This window comes from Setaria viridis, chromosome 1 (genome assembly GCF_005286985.2).
Source record: "Setaria viridis chromosome 1, Setaria_viridis_v4.0, whole genome shotgun sequence".
Taxonomy (NCBI): domain Eukaryota; kingdom Viridiplantae; phylum Streptophyta; class Magnoliopsida; order Poales; family Poaceae; genus Setaria; species Setaria viridis.
Window position 1 is genome coordinate 40,081,232 of NC_048263.2, and position 13,457 is coordinate 40,094,688.

General features: G+C 48.7%; 2 protein-coding genes and 1 long non-coding RNA gene across 3 annotated transcripts; 2 read left to right on the forward strand and 1 right to left on the reverse strand.

Annotated features, from left to right (window-relative positions):
* The first annotated feature begins 1,182 nt into the window (after window positions 1-1,182).
* On the forward strand, window positions 1,183-3,109 carry LOC117841441 (vesicle-associated membrane protein 711). The gene is made up of 4 exons (XM_034721805.2): window positions 1,183-1,926; window positions 2,294-2,484; window positions 2,605-2,768; window positions 2,885-3,109. The coding sequence occupies exons 1-4, from the start codon at window positions 1,701-1,703 to the stop codon at window positions 2,973-2,975; spliced, it is 672 nt and encodes a 223-aa protein (XP_034577696.1). The 5' UTR covers window positions 1,183-1,700; the 3' UTR covers window positions 2,976-3,109.
* A 378-nt stretch (window positions 3,110-3,487) lies between these two features.
* Window positions 3,488-7,316, reverse strand: LOC117841440 (26S proteasome regulatory subunit 6A homolog). The gene is made up of 9 exons (XM_034721804.2): window positions 7,077-7,316; window positions 6,867-6,983; window positions 6,194-6,301; window positions 5,625-5,816; window positions 5,331-5,522; window positions 4,833-4,951; window positions 4,227-4,314; window positions 3,967-4,086; window positions 3,488-3,838 (listed from the first exon to the last, which is right to left on the reverse strand). Exons 1-9 carry the CDS (start codon window positions 7,206-7,208, stop codon window positions 3,620-3,622), a joined length of 1,287 nt encoding a protein of 428 aa, XP_034577695.1. The 5' UTR covers window positions 7,209-7,316; the 3' UTR covers window positions 3,488-3,619.
* Window positions 7,317-12,011: 4,695 nt separating this feature from the next.
* LOC117841442 (uncharacterized) lies at window positions 12,012-13,010 on the forward strand. Its single transcript, XR_004637297.2, has 2 exons — window positions 12,012-12,611; window positions 12,698-13,010. It is a non-coding gene; the product is annotated as an uncharacterized lncRNA (long non-coding RNA).
* Window positions 13,011-13,457: the final 447 nt, after the last annotated feature.

A 13,457-nucleotide genomic window follows, 5' to 3' on the forward strand; every position in this document is an offset into this window, starting at 1 on the left:
CACCCTTTTCCCTTCCCTCCTCACCCCTTCCGGTCGTGCCATGCTGACGCCGTCGTTGGCGCTCTCCCTCTTCCACGCTGATCCTGCTCATCCTTGTCCTCGCATCTACGAGGTCATGGCTACCAAGCGGAGCATCTTCGTCGTCATGGAGTCACCCACCACGCCAGCCTCGACGTCGGCGAGGCTCCTGCGCGGCGCATGTTCCAGCAACTTGTTTCCGCGCTCGACTACTGCCACTCCCTCGGGGTGTTCCAACGCGACATCAAGCCGGACGACGGAGGACGGTGGCGGCGGACGAGGGAGATGGCGGCGGAGAGGGCCTCTACGACGAGAGCCGAGCAACTGGAGAGAGCCTCTGCATTGCGACTGGAAAGAATCGAGCGACTGGAGAGAGTCGGCGGACGACTGGAGCGAGCCAAGCGAGCAAGCGAGCCTCTACAGACGAGCGTGGCGCGCGAGCGTCGATCCGCCCAGTTCTCCACGTGGCAGAATTCGTTGTCCTCATGCGGAGGACTGTGAGGGCCGTCCCCACCCAAATTTTTTCCTCTTAGCTTGCACGCGACAGAACAAATCGTCCTGATACACGCAGCGCTCCCCGCTGCCGCCGCCGGCCAGGGAGACGGCGGCATGGGAAGGATCCCAACCCTGCTCATGGGGCGTTACGAGTTGGGCAAGCTGCTCGGCAAGGGCAGCTTCGCCAAGGTGTACCGCACGCAGAACGTGGAGATTGACAAGGATCACCTCGCCAAGTCCGGCGCCCTGCAGCGACAGGTCATGCGCGAGATTGACACCATGCATCGCGTGCGCCACTCCAACATCGTCCGCATCCACGAGGTCATGGCCACCAAGCGGAGCATCTTCGTCGTCATGGAGTTCGGCGGCGGCGGCTCGCTCGATGTCTACCTCGCCCACCGCGCCGGCCGCGGCGTCGGCAAGGCCCCAGCGCGGCGCGTGTTCCAGTAGCTCATTTCCGCGCGGCTCGCTCGATGTCTACCTCGCCCACCGCGCCGGCCGCGGCGTCGGCAAGGCCCCTGCACGGCGCGTGTTCCAGTAGCTCATTTCCGCGCTCGACTACTGCTACTCCCTCGGGGTGTTCCATCACGACATCAAGCCGGACGACGGAGGACGGCAGCGGCGGACGAGGGAGATGGCAGCGGAGAGGGCCTCTGCGACGAGAGACGAGCGACTGGAGAGAGCCGGCGGACGACTGGAGCGAGCCGAGCGAGCGAGCGAGCCTCTGTGGAACGAGCGCGACGCGGGAGCGTCGATCCGCCCAGTTCTCCACGCGGCAGAAATCGCGAAGAGGCCCTCACGCGGAGGACTGTGGGTGCGGTCCCACCTAATTTTTTTCCGTCGTGGTGCGCTGCACCCAGGAGGCCGAGACGCCAGCCCGTCAGGTTAATTCCTAGTCAGCCGGGCCCCAAAAATAAGCGGGATCAAGCACGTACGCACGCACGCACGCTGTGATCCGCATCGTCGCCGTCGTCGTATAGGCAGGCAGGCACCGGCGCGCGGGTCATTGGTCAGACTCAAACGAACTCACTCCCGGCCTTCATCCCTTTTCCTCCGTTTCCTTCCTTCCCTCCCTCTCTTGCGCCGCGCGAGAGGGCCGGGAGAGGAGACCGAGAGGACGAGCGGGTGGGAGAAGGGATCGAGCGACGAGCTCGCGCCGGATCGCTCTCGATCGGCACGATAGGGCGATGGGGGGCAAGATCGAGTACGCCGTGGTGGCGCGGGGCGCGGTGGTGCTGGCGGAGCACGGCGCGGCGGGGAGCAACGCGGGCGCCGTGGCGCGGCAGGTGCTGGAGCGCCTCCCCGACGGCGCCGCCGACTGCAACGTCTCCTACACGCAGGACCTCCACGTCTTCCACGCCAAGCGCACCGACGGCATCACCGCGCTCTGCATGGCCGACGACGCCGCCGGCCGTAAGTGCTGCCTGCCTGGCCTTCACACTCATCATCATGACACGCATCTTCGCATCGCGTCGTGCGACAACGCCACCTCCCTTCTGCCCTCCTCCTCCTCCTCTTCTTCTCTATTCATCCGTGCCCATTGCCATGACCCACTCCTGAATGTTCAACGTCTCTCGGATTGGCTGACGATACTTTTGCGGTCATCTGACATTGGATCAACGAATTAGGGCACTGAACAGATCCAAATCACATTCTTCTTCCATCTTCATGTATAGGGGTTCCGGGCACCCAACATTCTTCTCTTGTTCTGGATTGAATATTTCCTCTGTTCTGATATAATAATGCTAAAATCCCCTGTTCTCTCGCGCGCTGTGCTCAGGCCGCATTCCTTTCGCGTTCCTTGCGGACATCCATGGGCGATTTGTGAAGGCGTATGGCCGCGCCGCTCTCACGGCTCTCGCTTACGCGATGAACGACGAGTTCTCCAGGGTTTTGAGCCAGCAGATGGACTACTATTCCAACAACCCCAACGCAGACAGCATAAATCGCATGAGGGGCGAGATCGATCAGGTATTTTACTGCCTGGTTTTGTCAGGTTCTTTCTGCTCATGGCTTTTAACATATGCTGTGCGTCTTCAGTTAAAAAACATCACCTGTAGGGGCTGGACTGTCTCTGCTCTTCCCTTTCAGGTCCGGAGCGTTATGCTGGACAACATTGACAGGGTGCTCGAGAGAGGTGACCGCCTGGAACTGCTCGTGGACAAGACCGCAACCATGGAAGGGAACACGATGCGGTTTAAACGGCAAGCTCGCAGGTTCAGGAACACCATGTGGTGGAGGAATGTGAAGCTCACGTACGTAATCTCCCTGGCCCTGCTGAGTGCACATTTCAGTGGCTCATCCATGCCCTTTTACTTGTAGCAATCAACATCTGACGCCCGTGCATATGATTCCACCTTTCTCTTTGCAGAGCGGCAGTAATTCTCATCCTCACGGTGATAGTGTACCTCGTGCTCGCCTACATGTGCCACGGCTTCACCCTACCGTCCTGCGTCCCGTGAACCTTGGTGCAGCCCTACTGCCCTAGCTGCGTGACAAGCTTCGTTCTTGACCCTAAAATTTGTTCCAGATTCTGTAAGAGCAGCTTCATTGCTGCTATTCTTTCTGTGCAAGGGAAAAACAAACAGTTGTTGCATGGATCGATTCTGAAATTATTTGCTTCCACTTTCAATAGGCCCATGACTAGCAGCACGTAAAATTATCTACCAATTTCACTAGAGCCCGTAAAATTACCTTCCAATTCAGTGTGTTGGAGCAAAGTGCTGGCATATCTCAAAGATTACACTGCGAAAATGCAACATAGGATCGCTCATCTAATACATATCTAATGAAAGGAACGTATGCGTTGGCAATTGACGATTCAGGGGGTGTCGCATAAAAGCACGAAAGGCATCAAAACAAATGTTGGTATCCGACATTGTGCAAAGATCACCGACCGGGAAATGTTGCGACAATTCCGATGAAGACAAAAAAAAAAGGTGAAGGTACAAACAGGGGCAAGGCACAGGAGACAGGTCGAGACTTGGTTGTTAGATCTGATGATATAAAGTAAAACAACACGTACTTGCTTAATACAATCATAGGTTGTGCTACCGACAACGGGAAGTGCCACAAACAAGTGAACGACCGAGAACCGAGGGTTCCCTTATGCGTAGTAATTCAAGCTGGACTTCTTCTTTGCCTGCACTTGGATGATTCCCTCGTTGAAATCCTCGTGTGTAACCTCCGTTGCGTCTCGGCGTAGAGCAAGCATGCCAGCTTCCACGCAGACAGCCTTTAGCTGAGCACCATTGAAATCATCAGTTGAACGCGCCAACTCTTCAAAGTTAACATCCGGATTTACATTCATCTTCCTGGAGTGAATCTACAAAACATAAACCAGAACAAAGTCATTTTGGTATTCACAAAACAGATTGATTCTTTAGGGAGGGAAAAAGAAACTGGTAAACTATTTTGCTATATGTAGATACTTCAGTGGCCAGCAGGCCATACCTGCAAAATTCTAGCTCGTGCTTCTTCTGATGGATGAGGGAACTCAATCTTCCGGTCCAGACGACCAGATCGCATCAGAGCAGGATCAAGAATATCAGCACGATTTGTCGCAGCTATCACCTGCCAAGTAGTTAAGGTGTTGAATAAGACATTGAAAAGTTATTATATTACATTGACATAAGTATTTCTGTGCCTTCTCAATTTGAGACTGAACACAATTTGAGGCAAACCATCAAGATTATGTTTTATTGAATGCTGACCTTTATCCTCTCATCACTGCTAAATCCATCAAGCTGATTCAGCAATTCCAACATTGTCCTTTGCACTTCTCTGTCTCCGCTCACTTCACTGTAGTTGAATAAAATCACAAATTATCATACGCAACAGAAAAAAAAGCATATCTAGTTTGCATGAGCTTCCAAAAGCAGTGTATTTATTAGTTATACAGATGATTCTGGCATGTATGCCAACTTACAAGTGTAAAATGTACGAACCATTTTCCATATCACATATTACTTAAAAATTACAAATACTTTATTGCAAGGATAACACACTAAAAATGGAAAATCAGAGTTGGAAAAATAGCTGCAAGCAGCCCACATCCCCAGTAATATTTGTTTAGTGTACAGGAAAAGTTTGACTACAAATAAGATACTAAAAAAGTTCAATTCAGTTATCCAATGTAATCCTTTTAACAAACAAACATTCTGCATAACACTTAAGAACATCAGAATGATGAGCAGACTTGGTCTATGCAATTCAGACAAAACATGCAAACAAACACTGTTCTAGTTGAAAATTAATGTTGTTCTAGGTTAAAGAAAGTGTAGCAACATCAGACTGTATCACAAGAATGCTAAAAGTACCTGTCAAAACGCTTTGTTCCAATGGCATCAATTTCATCAATAAATATGATGCAGGGGGCTTTCTCCTTGGCCAGCTGAAAAGCATCTCGAACAAGCTTGGCTCCATCACCGATGAACATCTGCAACAGTTCACAAAAATGTTGTTATTTACTGGTGCTTGATGTTTGGACCCAGCAACATTCCACACAACACGGTTAACCATTATGAGGCAAATAATGGATCCAAAACATATCCAGATCTAATGCAATACCCAAAATGTCATCATTACACCCAAAAACATTGCAGAGTTTGCAGTGGAAATCAGAGTTCCCACACAGCAGAATTAAGTAAATAAGTTGTTTATTACTTTATCAGGACCAACTGTAACCCTTCCATCACGCAAAAATGAAGTGTTAAAATGATTTGAGTAGAGAATCGATATGATATTTGAGTGCATTCAAATTTAAAATGCAAGGATAATCCTGGAATTGCTGTCAACATCTCTTAACATAAAAGTACCTGAACAAGTTGCGGACCAGCCAGTTTCAGAAATGTCGCATTAGTCTGTGCAGCGCATGCACGAGCCATGAGTGTCTTCCCAGTCCCAGGTGGTCCGTACAGAAGAACCCCTTTAGGGGGACGAATACCCAACCTCTGGAAGCGATCCTTGTGTGTCATTGGCAGCACTATAGCTTCCACAAGCTCTTGAATCTACATTAAGCCAGAACAACATATCACTACTTGCAGTGCTTGTAGAGTAACAAACTGGCAACCATTCAATTGCCCTAACCATCAGTTCTGTGAAGTAATTACCTGCTTCTCAAGTCCTCCAATGTCATTATAATCCTCAGTAGGCTTTTCATCTACTTCCATTGCCTTCACCCGTGAGTCGTACTCCGAAGGCAATGTATCGAGTATCAAGTAGCTGTCTTTGTTGACTCCTACTAAATCGCCAGGCTTCAGCTTATCAGGGTCAACTAACCCAATTACAGGAAGGAATATAGTCTGCAAATAACCAAAGGGCGGATAGTGAGTCTTTTCTTCATGGTGCAAAAAGATCACCCAACAAAAAATAGGCAAATAGCATGTTAAACCAAACAAACCATGTATAATAACATATTTAAGAGTGGTTACAAGAGATGGGTTGTTTAATCAAAATAGGTTGTAGAGAACTAAAATGTAATTGAACTCTAGAGATGCTTCTCAGGTATTAATGCCTAAAACCAACTACATAGGGGTTTGGCTTTGTTGTTGTTTATCAACATCCAAAAAGATAACAGAATCCAAACAAACTCAAAATTCCAATGTGTGTTCCGCTATTGATTGGAAGTTACGATAACAAAAGCATAGATGCTTCAGAAAGGTCAGGTAAGTTTATTTACTTGTCTAGTGGATGTCTTGAGAACAACACATTTCCCTTTCCTTTGTGAGTCCAGGTCAATATTAGCACCATCCTCTTCGGCCTCGTCCTCAGGGTTCATTTCCAAAATCTGAAACAGTTGAGAAAATATATAAGAAGAATTCTAAGCATATTACATCAACCTTCTACATTTGGCTTTAAACATTACAAAATTACAATTTTGAAAACCACAGTCATAACATTGTTAAGAACTCAAAAAAGGTCCACACTCCACGAGAGTTCATTTCATTTTTTATCAAGAGTTATTGAATGGCATGTACACTTTCAGAATAAACCAACTTAACTAACTGCAGAAACTAACACAGTTACCAAACTGCATAGCAAAAGGTACTGCTGTAAAGACAGACTTCCTAGGTAATTGTAAGGATTGCTCATACGAATAAAGACATTAACGTTAATGTGTTATCTATCTAGTGGAAGAGAGGGCTAATGAGTCCTAGCCAAGCCAAATACATCCTCCAACTAAATCTATGGCTCCAACTAGTGTGTACAAACTAACGCCAAAACATGAAAATCCTACCGAAGGAGTTGAACAGACAAAATTTTCTCATATGCTTTGCAGATCGATAACTTAAACGTGCCTCCCCAATGAACTATTAACTCCCAGCAGCGACTAATTCAGGTGATAGACGAACCTCGACTATGTTGCCGACGAGGTAGGGCAGCTGCTTGTTGAGCTTGATCTTTTCCTGGTTCTCCTTGATCTTCTCCTTGACGGACTCGAGCTCCAGGTTCGTCCGCTGCAGCTCGTCCTACGCGCACACCCCAAAAAAAGCACCCCGAGTCAGAACACCCCTAATCTCCCCCAGAAGGGGGCGACGCGCAGCGGGCTAGGGTTTCCGCACCTTGTGGACGCGGATCTCGTTGTCGAGGAGGCGGGCGGCCCTGATGATGTCCTCCGTGGACATGGAGGCGAGCTGGTCGTCCTCCGCGTCGTCCACGGCCATGGCGGCCGGCGCGGGCGCTGCCGTCGACATCGGTCGGCTGATCCCCTCGGAGCTCGGAACGGGAGGGTGCGTGTGGGGGTGGGTTTACTAGCCGCCGCCGCCGCCGCCCTCAACTTGTGCTGGAAGAAGATCCGATGCGACGGCCTCTACTTGTGCTAGAAGAAGAACATGCGATTGGCGAAGCAGACGGGTGCGCTGCGTATTGGGCCAGGCCGGGCGCAATGCGTGTCGGATTGGGTGATGAGCCCCGTTCGGTCTGGCGTAGTAGTACATCCTAGGCCCGTTCGTATTGGAGCCCAATATTGCTGCAAAAGGGCTTAACGATGCGAAAATGGCCCAGATGTAGCCCATCTACTATGCTATGTTTATTCGGATGGTTCGTGTTCGAAAAAAAATGACCGAATTAATGTAGACTGTAACCATGAGGCTATAGAATACTGCTAGTATCTCGCAGCGTCTACTGCGTTTGTTACTGACAGGTTGGCCATGTCCTCCGTCAAATACGTCCACTCAAAGCTAGGTTTAAAAATAAAGGTTTTAAAAAAGTTTGAACTCAAAAGCCTTGATTTTTAAGCTCAAAGGAAAAGACCCTGGAGCATCTGCGAATCTGCGATGGGCTTCTTCTTCCTATGGTCGCTTTTCAGCGGATACGCCGCCGATCGCGAAATAATTCAGCGACACATGCATCTGCGATGGATCCAATCTACCAGGGAATAGTAGCGGCAGAGCCTGCAAATAGATGATGATTAAGGTGCCGATCTATCATTTGACAGCAGCCGCCTGGCACGGGAAGGATCCAGATCTGGAGCGCGAGCTAATGAGGAGCGTACGCGTACGTGCTCGTACACGCCTGCGGCCCCCTTCTGTTGGCTGCTGGTTTGGATCGTAGCTTGCTTGCCCCCGGGGGGCGGGGCTGCCAAAGTCAGGCGCAGAAATTTTTTTACTGGTGCTAGTTGCATGCGTTGAGGGCTCGTTTGGTGCCGCTCACTGGTCAAAATTTGTGGTTTCACTGGCTCCTTACCGGTCCAGAGAAGGAGGGAGAAAACTGACTCTTATGAATAATATAGTTACAGTACATGAACAATGACGTGTTAGGTGGAGTCGGAGGTGGTGGGAGCTCCACCAAACCTAATTATGGTCGGGTGTTTTGGCTACAAGGCGAGTACGCTAGCTGCTAGCAACTGAGCTGCTGGGCCGTCGCTTGACTTCCGACTCCTAATCTTGATTGGCTTCGTCCTGTTCGGCGGCACGCAGCATTGCGGCACGACGCTCGGTTCGTTACTGCATCTTCATCACGTGGCTTTAATTTCTCTTTTGTATCTTCTTTGTCATTGCAATATGTTTCAATTGCTTCGTATGTATATATGGGCAGATGCAATTAATTTGCCTCAATTTCTTTGGTGTTAAGCATATTTGCAACCACCGAAGTGGTGCAAAGGGCTTCACATATATTGAATCTAACAAGATATTAATTATTTTTTATAAATTTCTTCATAAACCTCGTAGGTTTCCGATGTGCTTGCCAGCTTGTCAAACAACACATTAGTTATGTAAATTTTACTATAGAAACTTAAAACGTTTTATATAGATTACCCAATTCATTGAAATTCAGTTTTCGCTCATGGAAACAAAAGAAAGACACTGTTTGAAGCAATTTAAGAGAGATAAATTAATAAATAGCGACATTATGTTGTGTATATGAATGGCACTGGTATATGGCATATGTCTACTTAGCCCCCTATGTTTGAATACTGGCTCCGCCCCTGTGCCTCGCCGCCTGCCTCATGCTTGGACGATAGGCTTGGCAGGCATCGCGTCGCAGCAGCCGTACGCAGAGGCTGCTACGACTAATTGGCGATCAGCATTCAGCAGAGTGCTGTCACAGACGATGCGCGCGTTTAGTTCGTTAAGCTGGCCGCCGGACTGGGTCCAAAACGCTAGTATCGAGCAAGCATTAAAAAAAAAAAGTTGCAGGGTCCTTGGCAGCACAGGGAAGGCTGCCAGGGTACGTGCACATGTGCATTGCATGCATGAATAATTTGGAAGCCACCTCATCATCATTCATTATTCGAATCATGTCTAAATATAATGTACCAATCAACGTCGATTTGGTGTCTGTTGGGTCATATGATCATATCGGTGGTTCGGTGAGAACGTGTGCATTTATCTCTCGTCATCGACATTTCGTCATCATCGTTGTCTTACCTCTGGATGGATTATTGGATTAGACGACAAGGACGGCGCTAATCTTGTACAGTACCAGTTATATTACGTATAGAGCGTCTGGCCATACACATAGTATAACGACCGTACGTGTTCAATAATTCGTACGTACGTACGTACTGGCCGCCGGGCGTTGGTCCTGCGCCGACGACCCGTGCACCCGGCCGGCGGCAGGCTCCACCGGCACATGCATGCGTACGCGGCGGCTGGGGGCTCACCTGACCTCACGCGTGCCTAGCTAGCATGGGCGCGGCGTCCTGCTCCATCCATCGAGCTTGCTGCAGCGGCGCGGCGACGGCGACTGTTCCTGCCTATTGTTGATCAATGGGCACCCCGCGGCAAATCCTGCACGCGCGAGCACGACACGTCGCCGTCGCCCGCGGCCGGGGAAAAGGGCCTACGATAGGCATGAGGCGTCGGCTCCCACCGGGAAACGCGACGAGCGAAACACGGCTTTTCTCTTCGATTCTCCACTCCATCTGACTTCTGACGCCGCCGGCCGTCCGCGCCGGCCTCTCGATCGATCGGCCACAGCACAGCGCTGCTTCGTCGATCGCGTCCGAGGTCAAAGCTTGGAGTCCACATGGATAGTGTTCACGCGCCTAACACTTGCCGGGCGGCCATGTCCAGGCTGCTAAGGTCTAGGTTTTTGCAACACACACACACACACACACACACACACACACACACACACACACACACACACACACACACACACACACACACACACACACACACACACTGCTACTAGCTAGGTCGATCGTTTGACTACGGCATGCTTTCTGCTGACCGTTGGACGTGCTGTTGCACACGCCGATCCATCCAGCATCCCATCGCTTGACGTATGCATATGCGGCAGAGTCGTCGCGAATCCAGGCCGGTCGGCTTCAGGACCGATCGGACAACAGTCATATGCCGCTCGATCTCATCCTGGCATGGATCGCCGCATTGGATTCAATTCCCACTGTGCCCACGCCCCGGTACACCCCTTCTTGATGGCGCCGTGTCGGGACGATCCTTCGATCTGTGATGAAGAGCAGCACTGCAGCAGGTCATCAGCACCGGCACTTCGCTTATTGCCTTCAGTTCAATACGCCTTTCGATCCTGATGTCGGATCCGGGTACACATGCAGCCAGGGGTTTCGATTTCGTTTATCAAAATTTCTCGGTCCCCTTCGAAAATCACCGGAATTCGCGAAATTCGGAAATTTTTCGTTCAAATGTTTACTGAAATTTGAAAAATTTAAATTGTTTTAAAGTTTATTAATGTATCTACACATATAATGGCACGATTGAAACTGCAAATTGCTTAGTTTGGGACTGTATTGCCCTATCCGAGCTATATAATGGCACAAAAATTCAAATTTTCCGAAATTTTTTGAACGAAATTATATTTTTTTCGCTCACCATCGAAATTTTGAACCCTGCATGCAGCTCGCATGAACACAAACGCTCTCGAGGTCGGCCGTCTGGCTGAGCTACTGTTCACGCCGCACGATCCCTTTTTAAATAATAGCCTCTTGCATTATTGGCCAGCCGTGTGCGTAGTGCCGTGATCCCGGGCGGGCAGCGTTCCTCTGCAGTCTGCACCGTGCATGTGAGGTACAAACAGAACGGTGCAGTGCCAAATCGACGGATCGATCGCACCGGCCGGAGTGGTGGTGGCGCCTCTGATCTCTGATCTGCTGCTGCTTTCTGCATGTGCACGCAACCCATTCATTCGTCGCGGAGGTGCAGCGCAGTATAGAATGCAGGATTGCAGATAGGGAGGGGACGACGACGGGCTGGCGCCGGATGCACCCTGCTGCGTGCCGTGTCAGCTGCCCGGAGATCTCACAGTAGATCTTGGATCCATCGGAGCACCATCATGTACTTGTACGTGCACACAGCCACATCAGGCAGGCTGTATGGTGGGTGGGCAAGCTGCCAAGCTGGAAATAAGTGTGCTACCCAATCACCTCTCTGGGCTGCTGACACAGGATACGTGCATACAGCCATTACTGTGTGTAGACTAGCACGACAACGGCCGATCATGTCATCATCATACTCCAAATTTTTTTTCTACTACTATACACTAGAAGCTGTCGAGTAAAAAGAAAACTGAAGCTTTCAAGTTCCTGGGAATTTGTTACACATAAGCTTGAAAAACTCTACATTTGCTGCAGCATCGGTCGATTTTTTTTTCCCTTGAGACTTAATATAAGTTGCTGATTTTCTTCATGAAATTTATCAGTCAAAATTCTCACCCTGCGATTATTGTGCTATCTTCCACCAGCTTAACCTCAAGCTCACTGAACCCTGCGCCCATGCATCTACAGATCTACTACGTACCTCCATGCTGAATTGCTGACGATGATCTTCGTCTACTTCCTCTGCCTGCTCATATATAGCTATAAGTTTCTGGCCCACTCTATATGCAGAGAGACAGTGCAGGCTTCTCCCAATTTCTACCACTTGCGTTGCACACCAGTGTAAAAATTGAACGAAAGCATTCATCAGCAAAAAGAAAAAGAAAAAAACAAAACAGGGTACGGCACTTCTATAATAGAACAGACAAAGGTGGTCCAAGGAAGCTCCAGCAAGCTGTGCATGCATGAAGAGGTTGTAACATCTGCACTACTGCCGGCCATGTCCTTTTTAACCTCGTCCCTCCCAATGTCGATGGCCTTCTCATGTTGTGACCTCATTGATTGGCCAGTACATCCCATGCTGGCTTCCTCCGGTGAATCAACCTTCCTCTCTGCTTCCTACTCATATAGTATGATGCTGGGTCGACATAACAGCCACAAAGTTCCTCTCGGCCATGAACAAGGAGGCACGCGCCGCCTAGGTAGTTTGTGGTTATATAAGGAGCTAGCTGAGGGATCAAGAGAGCAAATGGCAGCAGGAGATTGGAGAGAGACAGTGGGTGCGTAGCCTCAACTACTCTTCAAGTCCATGCCATGCCTTTCCACAGCTTTCTTGAACTTCTCTCTCTCTCTCTCTCTCTCTCTCTCTCTCTCTCTCTCTCACACACACACACACACACACACACACACACACACACACACACACACACACACACAGAGTCAATTGCGCGTGCAAGTTGGGACAAGTTGTAGAAGAAGGTCAAGAAAGCTGTGGGAAGAAATGGCATAACAAGGACTCTGAATTATTTTAGCAATTACAATGACGAGATGTGATGCAAAATTGCTAATTCCCCATCAGCATGTAAGTTACTCATCTGAATCCCTCATGCTTTTACTGCTTCAATTCATAGATGTCAGTGTATCACTAGCTACTCGTGCAACTTGCAGCTTTGATACCGTCGAGTAATGCAGGCCAGTTTTGCTTTCGCCTTCTGCTTCTATGATCTATGCTCCCTTCTTGATCTTATTATCCTTTTTTTCAGATGTGATTGCTAAATGAGCCAGCTTCTATTGTTCGGAAAAAAAAAATAAGCTAGCTTCTTAACTGTAAATATGGAGCTAGCTAGTCGAGTTCGCGCATATGCATTGAGGACCACTCATGGATTGCTTCTATAACTTTCAGCTTTCAATTTTTTTCATTGCGCCCCTTGAAAAGGTTAGCCCTGTATACAAATACAAGTGAGACTTATAGCTTCCTCAAGATTTCTTGCAAACCTGATTTGCCACTGCTAATGCCCAGGCTCATAATGCCCAGGCTCATAAAATATATAGGACATGACTATTTCTAGCCCCTTACCCTTCTCTATACCGAAAGAAGTTCATGATCTTTCCCCCATTTTTTCTTTATTTTCTCTGGTTACATAAAAAGCAAGTTTTGCAGAGCGTATAAAATGTAGCCGCATGGTTTATTTGAGTCTTGAGTTGATAGTAAATTTCCTTATATTTTCACAGCTGCTCCTTGAACTTCTCAGCATAACAAATTTCTATATATTTCTGTTGTAGGAATAATGTTTCTTATCATCTCCCAATGCTGACATAGCACTAGTGTCACCATTTTTCGGCTATTAATTTAACATATCCGTTCCGCATGTCTTAGTTTGCACAGTACCTGTTTAAAATAGCCAGATTTTTCGTGAGCTATGTTAAT

Excerpts from the sequence above, each read along its gene's own strand:
- LOC117841440 (XM_034721804.2), bottom strand. The coding sequence starts at position 7,208 with ATGTCGACGGCAGCGCCCGCGCCGGCCGCCATGGCCGTGGACGACGCG. Across the intron at positions 6,984-7,076 it reads ACGAGATCCGCGTCCACAAG|GACGAGCTGCAGCGGACGAA; the intron begins GTGCGGAAACCC and ends GTGTGCGCGTAG. Across the intron at positions 4,087-4,226 it reads GCAGTGATGAGAGGATAAAG|GTGATAGCTGCGACAAATCG; the intron begins GTCAGCATTCAA and ends ACTACTTGGCAG.
- LOC117841441 (XM_034721805.2), top strand. The coding sequence starts at position 1,701 with ATGGGGGGCAAGATCGAGTACGCCGTGGTGGCGCGGGGCGCGGTGGTG. Across the intron at positions 1,927-2,293 it reads GGCCGACGACGCCGCCGGCC|GCCGCATTCCTTTCGCGTTC; the intron begins GTAAGTGCTGCC and ends CGCTGTGCTCAG. Across the intron at positions 2,485-2,604 it reads TGAGGGGCGAGATCGATCAG|GTCCGGAGCGTTATGCTGGA; the intron begins GTATTTTACTGC and ends CTTCCCTTTCAG.